The sequence below is a fragment of the Cheilinus undulatus genome, linkage group 2 (genome assembly GCF_018320785.1).
Source record: "Cheilinus undulatus linkage group 2, ASM1832078v1, whole genome shotgun sequence".
NCBI classification, from domain to species: domain Eukaryota; kingdom Metazoa; phylum Chordata; class Actinopteri; order Labriformes; family Labridae; genus Cheilinus; species Cheilinus undulatus.
Window position 1 is genome coordinate 25,067,830 of NC_054866.1, and position 21,803 is coordinate 25,089,632.

The following is a 21,803-nucleotide window of genomic DNA, read 5'->3' on the forward strand; positions in this document are numbered from 1 at the left end:
GTGCCTAAACAATACCTGAATCAGTACTTTCAGGAAGAGAACAAAGATCATGGTCGACATAAAAAATACTTTTATAATTGCAAAGGCAACGTTTAACTATAAATTTGGCAATATATTAGATCTTAAAATAAAGAAATGCACTAAACAAATTCAACCAATTTTTTTCTAAACTCTGACAAAGTGTATTTCCTACTAACAACTCTACCCTCTACTCATAATAAATTTTTTAATGACTTTTTTTTTAATCTATAAATGTGTTAGTGTAACAGAGTTTAAAATGCACCCATTACATTAGTCCCATTATAACTTTCATTTAATATGTTTAACTACTAATTCTTTACTACTTTTTTATCTAGTTGTCTATTTTTATGGTAAATTTAAATCATAGAGTAAAATATCATGACAGTACATAATAATCCATTGTCTGTGTGCGCACACATATTTAATTTCCCCCCCAGCACAAGTAAGAGCCTGGGCCCCCCAACCAAAAAGTCTAGTGGGTGTGACTCTGGTACTGGATTTCAGTACTCATCCCTATCCAGAATCAAAATTCATACAAACTTCTCCATAAAATAATACAACAAGCCTCCCTTCTTTTTTTTTTCTTCAATCTGAGTATCTCCAGATAGTGACAACCAGTGAACTAAAGAAAAAAAATATTAACGATTTTTTATCCCATTTATAGAACTGTAGAAACATTGTGGTGCAAGATGGCTGAGTCTGAGGAAGGGGACCCTTCGGCTAAATTGATAAAGGAAAACATTTTTTTGTAATTCAGGTGATTAAACACTAAAATTAACATCCTTATAAATATTATGTTTCATTTTACCAAGTTAATTGTAAATTTGACGTATGCTCTGTAAAACATCTGTGGTATTTAGTAGTGATGTCCCACGCAAATAATTTCACATAGGATTAAACCCAAATTACAATGGCATTTAATCATCACGTCTAAATTCAAGAAAACACCGACAAGCAGCAAAAACTGAGCCCTGTCTACCTGAGATGGGATCCCAGCAGCTGTAGGTAAATGATGTGAAGTTGGTTTGCAGAACACAGCCAATGTTGGCAACGCTAGCACCACCAGCCTTTGATCCTCTCTGCAGGTAAATGTTCACGTACCTGTAATGTCTATCATCTCTCAATGCTTTGGTTATATGTGATTATGAACTGACACAATCTATATGAGAAACTACCCCCTTTTCTCGCTTAAAATAGTGCTAAATTTGACCCTACCTATGAGATGCTATCACTGCTATCAGGTCAGAGTTGTTTACATTTGCTTTAAAGGGTATTATGGAAACATGGCAGTACCCATTAACTGGAGTTACTACGGCTAACAGCCTGCGTTTACAGGGACTTGAGTATTCCGGTTTCTGTTGGGTTTTTTGAGTATCCCGGTTTCTCTTTGTGCATGTATACATCTTCAGAAAACGGGATATTACAGTATCCTGGTTTTGAGAAACCTGGTTTTGCTACCTGGAGAACTCCAAAAGAAAATGGGATACTGTGCCATGTATACGCAGTATCCCGTTTTCTCACAGTTGTAGACTACCTGCGCAGGCGCAACTTTGATTTAACTTAATTTAACTTCAGATAGGATACTGTAAATACTGCGTGGCGGAGGAACAGCTGATCTCTTCCCAGAGAAAGTGACAGCTGAGCGGCTGTCTGCAGCGGATCAGTCTGTGAACTGACGGCAGTTTTGTGTCAAAACGCGCTCATATTTAGATAAAATGTGAACTAAACAGTTTAATATTTCAGCCATGAATGAAACGTGAGCGTAGTTTACTGTGGAGACAAGAGGTTGACCGCAAATGCCATGAGTTAGCAAAAAATTACAGCTCTGTGAGCTGAAGATGGAAAGACGGCACTCTGTAAGAATCCTGCACAGTCTGTCACTCCTCCCAGTCCTAACATTTAGAAACGATGACTCAAAATAAAAACATAACCTTTTCAAGACCCACTTTGAGCTGCCCCCGTTTTAACAGGCTTTTATTTTGAAGTCGTTTCCGGGCCAGTATTTAGTGAAGTTAGTCAAGTGCAAGTTGCTTCGCGCTTTCTTGGCATCTCTGCCAAACTTTCGTAGTGTTTAATAATAATAATTCAAACAGCCTAATAGTGAGAATAATTAGAAATATCAAGTAATATTAAGCTTATTTATTTGAGATTTCTCTTTCACTGCTTGCCATCCTCTCAGTCTCTCTTTATCTGCAGATGCTTTACCTGTAAGGAAGCGTTCTTAAAAAAACAAGATTAGTTTTGTTTACTCCCGTTGTTGAACGAGGTGGATACCATTTCTGCAACGTGATACTTGCATTTAACTGTGTTAAGCCCAAAATAACCAACAGTGATCTAATTTCCTCAAATTACAAACTTACCTCATCTGGTGTTGTAAAATAACATCACAGGCGCCTGCACAGATATGATTCAATGATCAGAAACCGGAATACTAGTTTTTCTCATATATACGGGAATATGAATAACCAGGTTTCTCTGTGCGCATGTAAACACAGTATCCCGAATATGATAAAAACCGGGATATGATTCATAACTGGGATACTCATGTCCATGTAAACGCAGTCATTGGTAGGAGACCACATAACAGTTTTGAAAGAGTGTTTGACCAGGATTATGGGCATTAACAGAAAAAAAGAAACATCAACATTTAGGTTAACCAGTTGCTAAGCCGGCTAATCTCTCTTTAGCCGAACACAATAATAGAGACTGGCAAACACTGCTGTTAAGTTTCAACATTAGAAAATGTTTTGGTGTTTTGTTTCGAAACAAAAAGAAGATTATTATTTTAAAAAAGTTTGTTCAAGAAAGCTTACATGGTCTGTTTACATAAAGTATATAAAATGGCCATGAAATTGACTGAAAAATATTTCACTTTAACTGATATTCTTTTGCAGGTTACCACGCTGTGCACAGGTGACACTTGAAATGTGAAAATGGAGTGGAAGAACAAATTGTTCCAAAACTGATGCAGTGAATTCCTTCACTGAACTCAGTGAAAGCGAGGCTACCCAAGATTTATGTGAGGACTTCCCGGCGCTGAAACAATGCTGTGAGTAATGAAGTGTTTCTTTAGAAGTTAAGTCAGTGAAGGAAGCAGGCACAAGTAAGAATACCTGCAAAGAGAAGAGCAGAGGACGATGGGAGTATTTCACAAACACAAAAGTACCCACACAGTTATGACAACTCACATGCCAGCAGTTCCATGCATCCGCAGCACATCCAGACACTAACGCACCTTCTTCATGCTCTCATAGACACTTACACACACAGAACAATTACATCCTAAATCCCACTTTTGTCTAAATTTCTATTGTCTGATTTTTAAGAGAGAGGAAGTGAGAGAGAGAGAACGCCCTGTGGACTGTTTCAATAATGGAGCTATACAAGAACAAAGACACAAAGAGATGGAGGGAAATGAGAGAGAAAAGAATGAATGACAGGCTTAAGGAACAAGAATGGTGCATTGCGAAGGGATAAATTGAAAATGGGAATTGGGAGGAATGAAAGGATGATAGAAGCCCTCAGAGGAGAGGGGAGAACAAGGGAGATGCAATGCTAACAGTGAACTTAGAGATGAGGAGAGTTTGGAAAGAGAAGACTGGGCTGACATCGAAACTAAAACAGGGAGAGAGTGAGGCTACTGGTGCATTGCTGCTTTATTGTTGATGCAGCGCTTGGCTCTCACTCCCTCATGCACTGCTCACACATCATTCAAATATGCACCAAGCAACGTTACTAAAGTTAACAAAAACTAACTTAATAACTAAAACTACAATTAAAAAAATCATTTTAGTTAACTGAAACTAAATAAAAATTAAGCTTTAACAAAAAAATGAAAACTTACTTAAACTGTACAGTGCACTTACAAAACTAACTAAAATAAAATTAAATGGAGACAATATACTCTTGGTTTTAGTTATTGATACAACCATACTGACTGGCACCTACACACTAGAGGTGTAACGATTCATTGGTGTATATCGATGTATCGATTGGTTGATTGATAATGCAATCAGATCGATCGAAAGTCAAAACACCAATCTAAATCGATGCTTCAAGCTGCATGCCCCTGCATGCCTGTTGACAGTCTAATGGAGCTACATAGCTATGTTTGCTGCATTGAAATGGTTTCATGGAGGACAAGCTTTTTTCTGGTAAGCAGACTGTTTACTCAGCTTTGTAAAACATTTTGTAATCTGGTTTTCTAGGTTACAAACTTTTGGTATCTTAACCCTTACCCCAACCTAAATGAAAGCTTAATCTGATTTTATTTTGAAAGTTTTTGCATGTATTTCCATTGCGACAGATGTGGCATCTGAGAACTACAGCCCTCAGCCAGAACCTTCTCCAAATCAAAATAAATGTAGAAAAAAAACAACAACTTGGCAGTAACAGAAAATGTGCCGCAAAGAGCTCAAAGCAAATCCATTTATAGAGAATGTGGCGGCAGTTCTTACCCTAAAGTAAGTTTTAAAAAAAAACAAAAAAACAACAACAACAAACAAATGCAACAGGAAACCTCCGCCATTAGCCCTATCTCCTAATAGAGAAGAATCCCTTAAAAAATCCCTGGATCCAGATGGTAATCCAGATCACTCCCAAAATCTAATCAGTTCTTCCTTATGCCATTTCTGACATTTCCTGAAAATTTCATCAAAATCCATCCATAACTTTTTGATTTATGATGCTACCAAACAAACTAACAAACCCTGCCGATCACATAACCTCCTTGGCAGAGGTGATAATCCATATTTAGTAGTCGCAGATGATCATCATCTGTTTAACAGCCCATTTTTCCAGACAGTAAGCAGACGGTAATCCGGCTTTCCCTCATCAAACTCATCAAATACACAATCCAACAACTCCAAAACGCTCTCGTGGACAAGTTGTGACCTGTACATTCACCATGCTATGAAATAATCATGCAACATTACGAGATGGAGATGCTTATAAGTTAAATGCAAAGCCGGAACTACACTCCAGGCATGGCTGCTGCACTCTGTCACTCCGCCCAGTGGTTTACTCAAGAAATAGTTCCGAGTATTTGCTTCATGCATCATAATGTTACATAATTGTACCTTATTATTTCTTAGCGTGGTGAATGTGCCAGTCACAACTTGTCCACGGGAGCGTTTGGACTTGTTGCAATGTGTATTTGATGAGTTTGATGAGGGAAAGCCAGAATACCTTCTGCTTACATTGAGCTGGCACAGCAGGTCCAAACTCGGGAGCGGCCGATCTAAAAACAGCTTGCACTGACAACTGAAGGTAACAAACCTATTATTAAGACAATAGGGATTATGGCAATGGACAAATTTGCCAAAATGTTGAAGTATCCCTTTAAATATCTGGGGCTTTGCCCACTCTTAGGGTCGTCCAGGGCAATGCTTCCCCTGAGATTTCTACCCATCATGCAATTAAAGGTAATGTTTTCTAGCAACTTCAATTACAGATTTAGATTTAAAAATGGCAGCAAGTCCATACATATTTTAGGCATACATTTTTCACTTTCAACTAAAAATCCAGTTGTTCTCAAAGTGTTCTCATCCTTCTAAAATCATGATGTTACATGTTGAAGATCAAACATTTCACTTCTGCCTTCTAAAAAAGGACAGAACCTATCTCATGTTTAATTTTTGAAGTAAGATGGCATAGCAGCTATGGTGAATTTAGTGTTTCAGTTTACAATCTGAACTAAGAAGGGTATAAAAATGCAACACGGGGAGTTCCAGATATAGATTTATTTTTGAAGATCCAGGAAATGTCAATACTAAGTACAGTGTTGGAAGTATATTTTTTACTGCAGTGGGTACAAGCTCTGAAATTTTTTTTTAAGATCCAAAAAGTTTATTTTGATGATAAGAATCACATTTTTAGTGTCATGATTAGAAGAGTCCCTTTGTTTATTATCATCTATTTCTTTTTGCCTTTATCTTATATTATGTTCAGCAGCAACCAGGTGTGCAGTGAGAGGTATGCAAGTGTATTATTCAGTTTCCATAGAGTACATCTACTTCTAAATCTTTTCTCTTACACTAGTGCATTACATTGTAATGCATTACCAGAAACACTGCTGCAGAAAAAGGAATAGGTAACATGAAATACATAATCATGCAGTAATCAGTGGTGATTGGACAATCTTCTTTGGCTGTTAGTTTCATCATGCTTACCTCCTGAAGTTAAGTGAAAATGTGCAAATAGTCACAGGCAATCTTCGGTGGACTTGCATGTCTTTGTTTATAACACAGGATGGATTTCTTCTGTGGATGGGTGGCTTTTAAAAAATGTTGCAGATAAACTAAGAGTTTACCTACTTCTAAAGGGGTGCTGCACCACTAGCAGCCAACTTGAAAGATCTGAGGCTTCTGGGAATACATTTGGGACTTAAAGACCCTGTAAGCCACCCATTGTTCTGCCTATTGTTGCCTTGTTTTAATTGTTTTATTGTAACATCATTTAACTCTTTCCTATCTTAGAAATTCAAATTTTATTAGTTCAGTTCAGTTCAGACAACTTTATTAATCCCCGAAGGGCAATTCAGTTTACAGTTTACCCTGCCTTACTGAAACAACCTAAGCAATTAAGGAACAAAAACAAACAAAATTTATGTAAAATATTTAGCACCTGCATCCCTTTTTTGTCACATGTCCAGCGAAGATCATGCCCAAACAGAATGGTATCACATACAAATGGAGGCCATGACACGCAAATTTTCATTAATCTATAAAATGTTCTAGTTAGTTTTTCTTCTTTTTTATACAGTATAAAAGGAATGGGGAAAAGCACTTTAAAGGAATCATTAGGAATCAACCTGTCAGTGGTGTGCAGCAAATGTATTTTTGAAACCCTGTCATTACATCAGACTCTTTTGAAATAGCTGAAAGGAGAGAGCCTTCTTTCATCCTTCAAATTGATGCTTTCCACATTCCTGGTTATTTTCCTTCACCACTCACATGCCAAACACCAAATATCACAAGTTTCATTAGAAAACAATGCAAGCAACAAATAAAAGTAGTCATTATTTCACTGTGTGTTTAGGAATGAGTGGGTTTATTTTCTGCATTTTATACTTTGCCCCACAGATTTTAGGACTGTGACTTTTGCTGACCTAGACTTTATTTTTCTTTTTTGCTTTTTTTCCTTTTCTCCAATTTCTCAATTTTTATTTCTCTTTACCAGAAGTAGAAAAATTGTAAACATATTTCCCCAGGACAGTCATTGTGTCTGCATGTTAAGACATACCTCGTGTAGTTTGAGTGTCGTCTTTGAGGCCTGGCAGGTGCAGCCGTTATTCCAGTTGTTTGTTCCACAGCCACAGTTACCTCCACAGCGTTTGACCAGCAGACATCGAGGGAAGAAAACAGCATTGGTGGCCCTCAGCTCCTCACGCAGGTTAACTGAGTAGTTGCGAGGAGTGCAGCTATAGCGCTTGACATCATCGTACAGACGGTTCAGATCAACTGGACAGTCAGAGAGAGTGATAGGGAAAAATACTTGAGTCATCATTGAAATTTGTAGAAGTGATGTGTCTACCTTACTGCTGCTGCTTTTGACTGTACTCAGCATAGGTTACTAAGCAAACTTGCTTCGTATTTCTCCTACTTGGACATGTTTTTATCCTCAAAATAGCTAAATGACATTTTCTTCCAACATCGCACTCAGGATAAAATTATTGTTGTTCTAAGGTGAACTGTTTCCCATAGCATTAATTAAAAATTCATTTAGCTGACTAGGCTAAAGTCAGGTAAATAAATTTTGTTAAACAACTTCCCACTGCAATGATGCTAATTCATTCACAGATGTGACTAATGTTAGCAGTGCTAACACTGGTTAGCATAAGTGAGAAAGGTGACAAAGAAGCTGTCTGATGTATTGTGAAAGGATGGAAATTAAGCCAAAGCAGCTTTAATATACATTAAAGAGGGCAAAATATTGATTGGGTGAAAAAGCTTGTAAGATGGTGGGACTAACAAATATGACTAAAAGAAGAGGGGATGAGTGAAAGATGAAGAGACACAATGGTGTTGAGACAAAAAACACAGGGAAGAGGAAGCAGTGGCTCATAATTGATTGTAGATTGAATGTATTGACTGCAGTCATCATTTTGGAGAAAATCACCTCGTTCTGCACAGTAGACCTTTGTTCATTGAGGTTGCTCCAATGGTTCAAAACTAATTTCGGGAGAATGAAAAGGACTGTTGGGAGAGCTGATGGGAAATAAGGGATTAAAGCAGTGGTCCATAGTGGAAACCAGTAGAGCTAGAAACAGGCGCGTGATTAAAATCTGTCTCTATGTCTCCTATTTTACTTGTACTGGAATCAGAGTCCACTGACAAATCTCAGCCACAGAGCAACAGTTGCCAGTCAGTACTTATTTGGTCAAAATATTTTTTAATATAGAAATATTGGGCCTTTTAGGTGTCTTAGACAGTATGAACACAAGAAACAAATGAAAGAGTGAGGGTGACCAGGAGGTGTTATTTAGTACATTTTGGCGCACCTCTCATTGCTTATATGCTATAAGATAGCATAGGTGATTTGAGGGATGAAGAAGAAAAGAAAGCCTTCAGAGAAAGAACTGAAAATACATACAGATTGCTTTTTGCACCATGATAATCACCAGCAGGACAATCATCAGCAAACTGAAAATTCCACTATAAAGATGATTGCACTTTGGCCATAAAGCAAGTGACTGGTTTATTTCAATGCAGGAGAGCTTTCACTGTGATGAATGTCAACCACTCGAGTACAGTTGATACTTTACTACCTACAGTAACAACTGCAGGAGAGGGTGACTGAATAACCCAGGATAGCCTTCAGGATGTTTGTCCTGAGGTGCCACTGCTGAGTGTCTCTCCTGCCCTCAGTCAAAGCATCAACTCCTGCGGCCAATGCTCAGTAAATATTATTAAGTAATAACAGTATTAAGTCCCTTTATCATCAGATTGAAAATGTACATATCTGCCTCGTATGTTTTACAGACAGAGAGCAGAGGAGGGGGCAGTGAGGTCTCCTGTCATTTAAAAGTCCCAAGTTTCTGTATTTTTTTCCACCTCACTTTGTATTTTGAAGGTTATCATCATCAAGTGCAACTCTGAGTCCATTTTTTAGTACTTAAAAGGATGAAAATAATTAATAATGCTTCATAAAGCTTGTTATGTTTATTTTAAAGACCATTTAGACTACAAGGAGGGTGCTAGGAGGAACCTGTCAGGGATTAAACTAATTTTGAGGTAAAGCGAAGATTTTTTTTTCTCCTGAATGATCAGTCTATTGGTTGGTGTGTGTGTGTCGGTCAACCAAGCTTTTCTTCGGATGACTACAGACCAATTAATGCAAGGTAATGTTAAATGTGATGTTACCAACAAAAATTGCATTGGGTTATACACTACTTGTAACTTTGCAAACACTGCCTTACCTTAGAACAAATATGGACATCCTAGTTGACCGTATTAATGTTGAGCTTACTGTGTGGTCTTCCACATTGATTTATCCAATGGCACTAGAGGTTTAAAATGATATTTCCATTGCATTTTTCAGCCAATCACAATTGTGGCTGACCAAGCTCAGCATCTGCTTACTACACAGCTAGCGGAAGAGAAAGGACACCTGTTGGTTTTCTCCCATACATCATATCTCAGGGAGGAAACAAAGAAGGAAGGCATCCTTTGCTAATTCAGGCAAAAACTTAATTCTGACAAAGTAACCAAAATCTTAACTGGTCAGAAAGAGGATGCACTGGCTGACAAATCATGTCTTGCAGTAGCAAGTAGCAGTAGGTTTCAAGCAAGGCAAACTACCATGAAATCTCCATTGTTGCATCTCCAAATGGTCTGATGCTTGATTTAAAGGTTTACCAAGAGAAGAATTCATCCAAGGGCTTAAGACTGGTCACTAGAGCAGCAGCAGGCTGATCTATAGTTGATTTTTTGAGCAAAAGTCAAAAATCTTACTAGAAGTATTCATCACAACCACAATCACATGGCTGAATTGTCTGCAAAGGCTCTTCCATCAACTGGAACCATGATAAAACCTGAGTCTCACAGCTGTGTGAGCTGCCAGGAGGCACACATTCACAAAAATCAAGATATCTGCAACAGATGGTCCAACAAAGAAAAGATCCAGGTCTGGGTGAGAGGACGAGCTGCTAAGCTTTTATCTTATGTCAAAAGGACGAGAAATCAACATCATATTTGAGTCAGCTCTTTGATGTTGCCATTACAAGCTCCTAGACCCAATACAAGTCAGACAGCAAAGAGCAGAACCACAAAGCCAAAGAACATCAAACACTATTTGGACTTCCAACCGATACAGGAGATGGATTGGCAAGAATTTGATGAAATCTGTGAAAACAGAGCAAAACAAGTACTCTGAAAGTATGCCAGAGGTGGTGCGTATCAAGAATGCAGAAAAGTGCAGAAAAAAGAGCAACAAAACCAACATGCAGCTCCTAGATTACAATGATTAAAGTGAAACATGCAAAGGAAATAATACTGACCGCTGGGTTAAAAGGAGTGAAATGACTTACAAATGTATCCAGCTTAAGTAAAAATATCTGTTTGACTTTGGATCTACTACTCACTCATCCAATAACAATCTCAGAACAGCAGGATATGAGCTTAATTTTAATAGCAGAAAAACCAACGTCATTTAAACAAACAATGAAAAACCCAATATGTCTAAAAGTCTACCCGTTGATTCACTTTCGGCCTGAATTAGGCCAGAAATCACCCACAAACACAACACAAATAGATTGAAAGAAACTTTCTTCTTATTGCCAAGGTAGTAAAGTGAGTTAATTTGCAGTGAAGATAAATGAAACTTTCTGTGGGTGCCACTACATTCTTCACTTCATTGAAGTACAAAAGGCTTTTACAACCCAATACAAGAATAAAAGACTTGTCAAGATCAATATTCTCTGTGAACTACAACAGAGTAGCTAGGTGGAATTGGCTCCTTTTTGGGCAACAATGCAACAATAAAGACCAGTCATGCAACAGCAACCCCCTAGACAATGCAATGTTACTTTAACAATGACAGATTTGCTTTGCATGCAATAATGTGTTTGAGTAAGAGAAACCACAGGGACAAGCGGGGGGGTCAGACGAAGCCTAATGGCATTGATAATCAATAAGCAATTGTTCAGGAATAGAAATCTATGCTGTGGGGGATATCATTGATGAACCAGAGGGACAAGAGCTCAGTGAACATCAATGACAACAAGACAAGAGACGGAGGAGAGCAGGGGGTACAGTATGATCATGATGTAACAGAAAAGAGAATGTACTGGTCAAATGACAGTAAAATATAATGTGCAAGTGCCCATGTCAGCATGATTATGTTTCCATCTTCCACTAAAACCCTGCATCCTGTATTGCAGACAATTACTATTTGCACATCTGCTACACAGGAGGCTAAATAAAAGCTGGATTATGTCAGCCATGTGTTGGTATTAAGAGGTTAAATGGGGAAACTCATTCAAACAGTCATGTGGTTTGAAATGTCAACAATACAGCAATCGCGACAGGGAATTCTTTTGTCATAATATTACGATCTAGACAGTCAAACTCCCAAAGCAAGAAAGCTGATGGGACATTAAATGAAGTACAAAATATGTAAGGATGTGGGCAGATTTACGTAAAATAGATAAGATAATTTAAGATAGTTAATGTGCAAATGTGCATATGAGGTGAGGCATTTTGCCACAGAACCTTCCTACAGTATTTGAGTTACAGAAGATTTGATGGGTCTCAAATAACCTAAAGTTTGTAACAGCAGCTTTACTCAGGCTTACTTCAGTGGTATTAGTCCAGAAGAGAGCAACATTTGCTGAAATAAAGTCATGATTTTCAGATTTTTAAAAGTAAAAATTCAACTATTTCCAGGTCTTGTTTTCAGTTATATAGTTCTTGATTTAAATAAAGAGCAAAATGGTGTTTTCTTTTTTTTCTTTTTTTTTGCGAGTGCTTTGTCATGGTGGATGACAGAAATGTGATAATGTGAAGAGCCACACAGGTGCCTCTCATATTTGTGATGCTTGTTATGGAAGGAGATTGTAAAAAGGCATACTATGTTACTAAGAGTATTGAGCATCTTCAACTTTATAGGGAGGCAACAAAAGGCATGTGCAAGTATGTGCAGGAGTAGGGTGCATGCTTATGACTAAAGATGGAGGCACAAGCCATGTCGGCTAGTGTGTATTCTGAGAGTGTATGTTGTGCGTGTGCTTGCCAGGACTGAGCTTGTATTTTTTTAATGGGAGTAAGTGTAATCTCAGAAAAGCATTATTTTGGAACCAAGACAAAGAGTGTGGTAGAGAAAAAGACAGACAGAAAGACAAAGATTGGAGAGTTACCAAGTCACTCATAAAGCCACAAGCATGAATGAAAATCAGCTTACATGGGAATATCACATTATTGTACAATATCTACACAAGGGTTCATTTTTGGTGTTTTATGGTTCTGTGTGAGCTAACTAACATTGAAGCCTGCATATGTCTCAGTAACTTTGACTTAAACGTGTCCCAATTAATATGACGATCAGGCTTACTGTCCTTCATGGGAACAAAGGTGGGTGTAAGCTACCCAGTGTGTGTGTCTTAATGAAAACAAAGCTAAGCTGCTGACTATGGCGGATTTCTGCACTGCTGCACAGGTTGAATTTCCAATTAGAGGGAGCTACGCCGGTACAGTATATCAAAGACCTGCAGCAGCACCACCTTTCTATAGTGCTGCAACATGCACGTATACAGAGCCTTTTCATGCCAGCCTAGCACACACATGCACTCATAAATAGAGATGGATTTGCTGTCAAGCTCAAATATTTGGAACAGCAGAAGCCTCAGAGAGAAAGGCAGAGAGAGCAGAGGATTGATAGGTAAGAGAGGCTCAGGTTTGCCGTAAGCTTGAGTGCTCCTATAAACGAGACACACATACATTCCTTGCAGTGTGATATGTGCATTAAGTGTGTACATGCCATAATTTAGTATATGAGTTTAAGAGTAAGGTCTTTTCCTTCAGTGACTGCAGGTCAATGGCACTGAACATCCCTGTAATAAAACATGCTATGAACTTTGGTGACAACTTGAATCTGTCAGTGACTCACATTTGGAGCAAACAGAGCACAAAATCCCCATCTAATAATGCAATGATTAAGTCCAAATATATTTTGCATCATAGGGGTGACATTTTTCATGCTGATCTTTCATTCATCAAGAAAACTAGAAAATGTCAAAGATATGTCCAAGGATTTGAAGTAAATACAAAATATCTGTACCCAATTGACAGGATAAGCTTTCCGTGAAGGAATCTCTAACTCTGTTCAGCCCTTAATTTTGGCCCCCACAAGTCAACCATGCAGACCAGTGGGAAGTGAAAAAGCCAGCATTTTCCCAGGGTTGTCAAGTGAGAACCCCCCTTCACTGGGGATTCCTTCATTTAGTCCCACGACACCCTCAGAGGGCTGAACAGTGATCCCCAACGTCCCAGAGCTGCAACCCTCCATGCTCGCTCAACACCCCCCCCCCCCCTCAACATGCCAACAAGAAAACAGTCTCTAACTACCCTTCCATATGATCATCACAGTCCAAAGAGTATCACAAACCTAAACAGACCCAGGCTCTGTACATGCATGCTCCAGGTAGTGTGTTATAATGGGAAGTTACATTCAGTATATATACAGTGCTACTGGGTGACCCTTTATTGGGTAAGTGACTAACTTCAGTGGACATCCAAAATGGCATCGCTGTGTGGCCCAGTGAGATGAAGGAATCACGTGACTTCTCTCAGTCAGCAGAACTTCAGCTATGTCACGGATAGTGACATGATGCCCTTTGACCAATCAGCAGTGCCCTAGAGCTTCTCTAACTTCCCTCTTTCCCCAGACAGTGTGAAATGGGGTTTTTTCCCCTACCCTCTACTTTGCAGAAAAAGTGCAATAAAATCATAACTAGAGATGGTAAGTTGATGAAACTCACGCATCATGCGTTTGAATAGCTGTGCTAAATGTGTAGATAGGTCTTGTTTGTTTAGTGATATTAGTCCAATTTATAGTGTGAAAAATGATGTGACCATATTTGATCATACACCTGGATCAGGTAGAAGTCGGAAAGTCTATTTTTAGACACACTCCCAATGCAGGTAGTAAGTCAAACTTAGTATTTTTTTAACAAATCATGCGGGATAACGTAGGACAATTGTACAATTGTTGTACAACAATTGTAGTACAACAATTGTAATATATTGGATATTGCCAGAAGTTTGTGTAACATTACACAGTGATGCAGTGAGACATTTATACAGGTATTTCAATGAGTTCCTGATTGAATTTCAATTATGATTACAATTTCAGCCTCCTGTGATCATAAAAAACAATTTAATTGAGAGTAACTGATTACTATGCCACATGCCAGGGTGCGCTTGTTTTGCCATGTGTGGTAAACGGAGCACACACACCCTCCCTTAAAGGCACAGCAAGTGCTCGCAGTGTTGTGCCTGCACCCGCTAAATGTTTATATTTTTGAACAGAAAATAAACATTTTGATTTTGATGATGTATCATGAGCAAAGAACATGAGTGTAGTTTAATCTGAAACTTTATATGTATCTTTATTAGAATTTGAAACATACAGTATTTGCTCCCTAATATATCAGAGTTTATCTTTTTTTTCATGTTCAGTCTTGCTCTGAGTTTCCCTTCCTATGAACTGATCTTAGTCTGGGATTCACAACTGAATTTCATACAATATTGAGGTTTCAACTGCCCTAGCAACAATTCAAGCCAGTGCTATATATGCTCATAAGACAACAAAGGGGCATAATAACATAATTACAGCAGTGATTAATAATTTCCTGCAAATTACTGAGCCACAGACCTTGTCCACCCCCCAGTGCTGCACCACTGTGTTTTCTGAATGGCCTAGTAAGTGAGAATTGCCCCCTGCTGTGTGGGTCTTTGTTGGCTAGCACTTGGCAGCACACTCCCCTCCTCTCCTCTATTATACTAACCATCAATGACTGCACCAGTCTGCAGCAAAAAATACTGTAAACGCAGCACTGTTGATGAGGGTAACCATCTGCAGCAAAATCTACTGAACATGACAGCTCTCATCCTGCTGCACTTAATATGTAACTTCACATATAGCTACTAGTCTTCTGGTGTCCACATCTTCTTGATTTAAACATGATATAAATCTCAAGTTTTAGTCATTCAATTCTAACATCTTCTCTTTATTTGTGCTTTTCCTCTGATAAAGATTAAAAGCTACTTACTACTAGTAATATCTACTTTTTTGTTCAACTAAAAAAATAACATCAATGTACAAATTTGGTGTTATTCACAAATGAGAATATGTTTGGCCCTTATGGTAATTGTACCAACATAACAAATAAATAGATAAATAAAAATATGAGATGGATGCCATTAATAAAGCCGGGTGATTTCACTCCTCTAAATAAACCAGATACTAACTAATACGTCTTTCTATTACATCTTGTTCACCTTCAAATCTTGTATCCTGATTCAGCTTTTCTTAGCTTATTTTCTATTCCATGCAGTGTGCACTATTTCTTTTATGCTTACTGTACACAGAGCACAGCATTTTTTAACACGCAGGAGCCTTTGTTTTCTAAATGTGTACATGCATCTTGTACTAGTTAAACATTAAATGGATGCATCCAAGCCATACATCACCAAGTGCCATGCAAAGCGTTGGATGCAGTGGTGTAAAGCATGCCGCCACTGGACTCTAGAGCAGTGGAGACGCGTTCTCTGGAGTGACAAATCTCACTTCTCCATCTGGAAATCTGATGGAAGAGTCTGGGTTGGCGGTTGCCAGGAGAACGGTATTTGTCTGACTACACTTTGCAATTGTAAAGTTTGGTGGAGGGGGGATTATGGTGTGGGTAGCGGCAGCTGGCCCAACTTTGTGGGAACAGTTTGGGGATAGCCCCTTCCTGTTCCAACATGACTGTGCACCAGTGCACAAAACAAGGTCCATAAAGACATGGATGAGAGAGTTTGGTGTGGATGAACTTGAATGGCCTGCACAGAGTCCTGACCTCAACCCGATAGAACACCTTTGGGATGAATTAGAGTGGAGACTGAGAGCCAGGCCTTCTTGACCAACATCAGTGTATAGTACATATTCACACCCATTCACTCCACTTAACTTGGCATGACTACAGGTGCCCCCCAGATCAAAATAAACCAGACCAAATAAGACTGACTTGTGATACAGTTCCTATTTACAGCACATAACTCAAAGCGAAGTGAAAGGGATTCTATTATAATAAAGGCCTGGCTCTGCAGGGATGAATGTTTCGGTTTTTGTGATCAGCATTACCTTACTTCAATCGGAAAACAGCATTACTACCTTGAAATGATGCTAATCTTACCTTTATTATGTCTGCTTGCCAGATGATAGGCCCTGGATCTATAATGTATGTGTGTTTGAGTGTAGATGCTGTCCAGGTCTTGTCTCCATGTGTCTGGACTCAGGGATCTAAAAAGCTGTTCCACAGTATCAAAGGCAGCTATGGTTCGATCCAGATCATCCAAGGAGAAAGGAACCTCCGTGACAGCTGCCTGCATGTTCCCTCCACTATCATCCTGCAAAGGGCAAAAGGTAAAGACAGACTGTTAAGTTTTCTGTAACAGTAAGCCTTCTTCTTATTTATGTAGTTGTTGCATACTGACATGTCACAATGCCTTGTAGAGTTTCAAGTGGCTGTTGCTTTGTGTTTTCTGGTTTGTTCCTTCATGCTAAGTAAATCTCTACATGCACAGAGACAGGACTACTGGTTTCCTAAACTTTTTGTGGGCTTGCCAGTTTTCTTCAAAAGAACATATTTTGATTATTTACTCTGCAGTCATGACTTCTTTAAGGTTTAGTCAGCCAGCACTTCTTTGAACAAAACTGAAAGGATATTCAAGGACTCGCAGTGAGATATTCAGAGGAATCAACAGATTACCTCCACACTGCTGCAAAGAAGAACAAACAGACAGACCACAGTCACCTCAGGTCATTTTGACTCATCCTCATTACACATCTAGTCATTTAAGAGATTCTCTACTAAACATTTAAGACAGAGCTTTTAGTGAAATGGAAAACTTCTCAAGGAAACATCTTGACCTTATGTCAGTTTGTCATTTTTATCCGCAGTGGAGTTTTAGATTTGGCCATGACTCAAAACACATAATCCATGCAATGCAACTGTTTATTCTTTTTTTTCTTCAGAATACCACTTTGGAGCAGCTTTCACACATTGCATTCGTGACATTTAAGTATAAAGAAGAATGAAGAAATAGCAGATGATACAAAAGAGACTGATGCTATAATGATATAATGATGATGATTTCTTTTTAAATTTAGGGGACTGGCAAAACGGGGGCAGTAGCTCAGTCTGTAAGGGCATGGGGTGCACAGCAAATTTTGCAGTGTTAAATCAACACTTAAAGAGTTAAATTTAACACTGTGTCTGAGTGTATTTGGTGCTTATCAGAATTGATGTTAAATTAACTCTTTGCCCAGTGTTAAAATTTCAGAGTAAAATTAACTCAAAATTGAGTCAAAAAATGAACACTGACTAACACTGTACAGTGTTAATAAAACTTAACACTACAGGTTAATCAACTCTGAGGAGTGTAAAAATTACTCCCAGTTGTGTTGGTTATCTATTCTTCTGTATTAACAAATCAATCTATGTCAGTGTTAATTCAACTCCCATAGTGTTAAATTCAACACCTAAGCTGAGTTTATGTTGTTCTCCAATAGTGATACATCGTAGGGCTTAAGTGTTACTTTTCAACACATGAAGGTGTTTTTAAACACCATATTAAGATCATTCTTTTCAGATTGATGAATAAAATAATCAATCAGTTGCTTAAGTGTAATACTTAAGTAACAACAAAGGCTGTTACATAATTGAGACTTGTGGTAAGTGATAGATACTTAAACTTTGCTCACTCATGCAGTCCTGTTGCTTTGCACACATACTACACTTTGCTGCCAATGGCAGGTAGTTGCTCACTCAGAAAACAATTTCACTCATGGTAGAAAGGTTAAAAACGTAAAAATCTTCAACAATCCACCAGAAACATAAACAAAAGACTCCAAGCAATGATTATTGTACAATAGGCATCATCTAAACACATCCAAACACAATTCAAAACATCTAGAACACATATGAACACTCTGCATGAGGGCATCGTGGGAAAATTATTCAAATTTTAAAATGAAAGTAGGTGGAACTTACATCAATCAACTCTCTGCAGAGTTGATGGGATCAACACTGTCAAACAACTCTAACACTGAAGACCACTTAACTCAGGGTGGAGTTAAAATTACACTTAGGGAGTTAAATCAAGGTAACTCTGAGAAATTAACACTCCAGTTTTTACTGTGTGGGATTCTGAGGGTTGCTGGTTCAAGTCCTGGTCAGACCATATCTGGACTTTGGCCTGGTGGCTGGAGAGGTTCCAGTTCACTTGCTGAATATTGCTCAAGTGCCCTTGAGCAAAGCACTGAGCTCCCAGCAAAAGCAGCAAGGCCATCGCTCTGAAATCTCGCCATTAGTGCATGTCCATAGGGATCCTGGTAGTGCATGTTTGCATGTAACTCAGCCTATGTATGTGTATTAGGTTCAACAGTGGAGTGTAATGAATTATGTGTGAATTTCCCTATAGGGATTGATAAAGTATGTCTTCTTCTTAAAACCTAAACTGATAAAGGGACAGGGAGAAAAATTTGACCATTTGTGTTCACACATTCAGTTCATGCTAAGGTTTTGTGTGAGTCTGAAAACACTATGAGAACCATTTTTAAAAGTACTCCTATAAATAAAACATTTCTTGAGTAAATGTCATTGTGTAGCAGCATAATAAAAAAATCAAATGTGACTAGTCTGTCCATCCATCATTCCATTTCTTCCTCCTGCCAGGGATTGTGTTGCAATGGCAGTAGGCTAAGCAAATTGGGCTCTCCTCAGCAACCATTTCAGCTCTTCCATGCGCACAGACTTATGTATTGTACTTGTGTATTCGCCAATTACTCCTGCCCCGTAGGGGTGGAGACATGATGAGACAAAGCATTGGCTTCGGTACATGTGGACTGTCATGGCGGAAGCATTGCCCATGGTCTCAATGGACGACCAAAGGTCATGGCAGATGGTAAATATTCCTCTATTCCTCCCAGCTTTGTGAGTATTGTGGCTACATTCACTGTCTTTCCCTGTGCTACACTCCAATTTGTCTCCTCGACTAGACGTGTGTCTTACAAAGTCTATACACTCCAAAACTTTGAATAAGTTACTCATGTCTGCCATCTCCTGGGGAAAAGTGGTAACAGCGCAGACCTCGGCCATCAGCCCTATCTCCCAATAGTAAAGAATCCTCTAAAAAATTCCTGGATCCAGATGGTGATCCGGATCACTCCCAAAGTCTAATCATTTCCTTCTTATGCCATTCCTTACATTTCCTGAAAATTTCATCAAAATCCCTCCACAACTTTTTGAGTTATGTTGCTAAAAAACAAACTAACAAACCCTACAGATCACATAACCTCCTTGGCGGAGGTAATTAAGAGATTATTACCTCTGCCAAGGAGGTTATGTGATCGGGTGGGTTTGATAGTTTGTTAGTTGGTTTGTTAGCAAAAAGTCATGGACGGATTTTCATGACATTTTGAGGAAATGTCAGAAATGGCATAAGGAAGAACTGATTAGATTTTGGGAGCGATCTGGATCCCCATCTGGATCCAGGAATTTTTTAAAGGATTCTTTACTATTGGGAGATAGGGCTAATGGCCGAGGTCTGCGCTGTTACCACTTTACACCAGGAGATGGCAGACATGAGTAACTTATTCAAAGATTTGGAGTGTATAGGCTTTGTAAGACACACGTCTAGTCGAGGAGATGAGTCGGAGCGTAACACAGAGAAAGAAAGCGAATTGTAGTGACAATACTCACAAAGCTGGGAGGAATAGAGGAATATTCACCGTCTTCCATGACTTTCGGTCATCCAGTGAGACCATGTGCAATGCTTACGCTATGACAGTCCACACGTAGCGAAGCCAATGCTTTGTCTCATCGTGTCTCCACCCCACCGGGGAGGGAGTAATCGGCGGATAAGATTTTGGGAGTCATCCGGATCACCGTCTGGATCCAGGAATGTTTTGTAGGGATTCTTCACTATTGGGAGATAAGGCTGATGGCAGAGGTCTGCGCTCTCTGAGTGCTTTTCTAGTTTACACTTGTTATGCCTCACATTGGTCAGGATTTTCTGTAAAAGCTTCAATACAGTGACCTTGTGAGTATCAAGTAAAACTATTATGTACAAGCCACTTGTGACTCTGGCACATGATCGAAAATTTGGTATTACAACTTGAACTAATATCCCAAGTCAAATGCTCCAATATTATCAATCTGCAAAATAAACTTAATTTTTCAGTGCATATGAATCTTTCAACAAAGTATGAACATTAACACACTCTTATTGTAAATGAAGAGCTGGCAGCTGAAGGATGATCCTCATTTTTTAAACCACTGTACAACAGCTTGTATTTATTCAGTAGTCTGGAAAGAAAAAGAAAATTGTATCAATGTAATCGATCATAAATCTCCTGGAAAACCAAAGACTAGCGCCATTTGAATACAAGTGGATCCAACAAACCACACATGTACATCCCATCTGCCCTGGCGCTGACACATCCATATACACGCAAAGAACATACACCCCCACACATTTAAGCATTATCAATCCATGCAGAAAAACTGCCACACAACCCAACGCACACTAATTATTATGGTCATACATGTCTGTGAACCAAAGGAACACACACAAATCATACTGATGCACTTATAAAAACATTAGTCAAAGGAAGCATGTCATTTTACATGTCAGGCTTCATGCATAAAAGATCTGTTACATACATGCTTGAATATATTTTGTGTTGGTATGTGATAGTCTATGCAAATGGACCATATGTTATATTCATTAGTGTAGCCGTTGTTCCCAGAGTGCTAATAAAGACAATTACGGTATGTGTGGGATGACAGGATTGGAAGAAAGTAGCTCCTGTGTCTTTAAAAATCACCCACATCTGCCTCAAAATATGCTCCATGTACAGAAAAAAAGTCATGCAGAGTTTTGGACACGTTTTTCAGATCACTGAATATGGAACAATGTTGTAATACTTCAGTGATACTAATTATTTTATTTTACTCACACATTAAGGGGACATATCATGAAAAATCCTTTTTAATATTTTTGCCCATAAATTCTGGCATCAAGGATATCTACTGACCCACAAAATGTGAAATAACCCAACCAGTCTTCTGTTAATGTCCTGTCTTTGTATGAAAACCATTCAGAATTTGCATTTTTTAAAGATTGTTTCGTAGGATTTTTTGCTTCATTTTAGATAGAAAAGCTGAGGAGAGACAGGAACGCGGGCAGAGGATGTGCACCAAACAGCTCAGAGACTGGGAATCTATGCTGTGACCAGAACCTTGAGGACTATAAGCCTCTGTATATGGGTTCCTGCTTTAAACTGGCACCAGTATCAGCACTCTTTTCGATGTCATAATGGTAGTCACTATAGTAATACCTGTTTTCTTGCCTCGCCGTGGGAGCACACGACTGTGTCAACCTCAGGCAGAGAGGGGCAGGGTGAAAAGGTGATCCTTTGCATTTTAAGAGACGCATATGAAATCCAACTACTCTGAGTGCTGGCTCACATTTGGTCAAAAACCTCTGTTATGACCAAAGCACTGCACAGATGTTTCA

At 38.8% G+C, this 21,803-nt stretch overlaps 1 protein-coding gene across 2 annotated transcripts in view; it reads right to left on the bottom strand.

Moving 5' to 3' along the window:
- The window catches only part of pdgfd (platelet derived growth factor d), a 111,077-nt gene that overhangs the window by 6,099 nt on the left and 83,175 nt on the right, over positions 1–21,803 (bottom strand). For both annotated transcript variants that reach the window (XM_041804730.1, XM_041804722.1), the window contains exons 5-6: positions 16,415–16,628; positions 7,264–7,481 (exon numbers count right to left, since the gene is read on the bottom strand). In XM_041804730.1, coding sequence (XP_041660664.1) covers positions 7,264–7,481; positions 16,415–16,628 — 432 coding nt within the window. The remainder of the gene's footprint in view (positions 1–7,263; positions 7,482–16,414; positions 16,629–21,803) is intronic.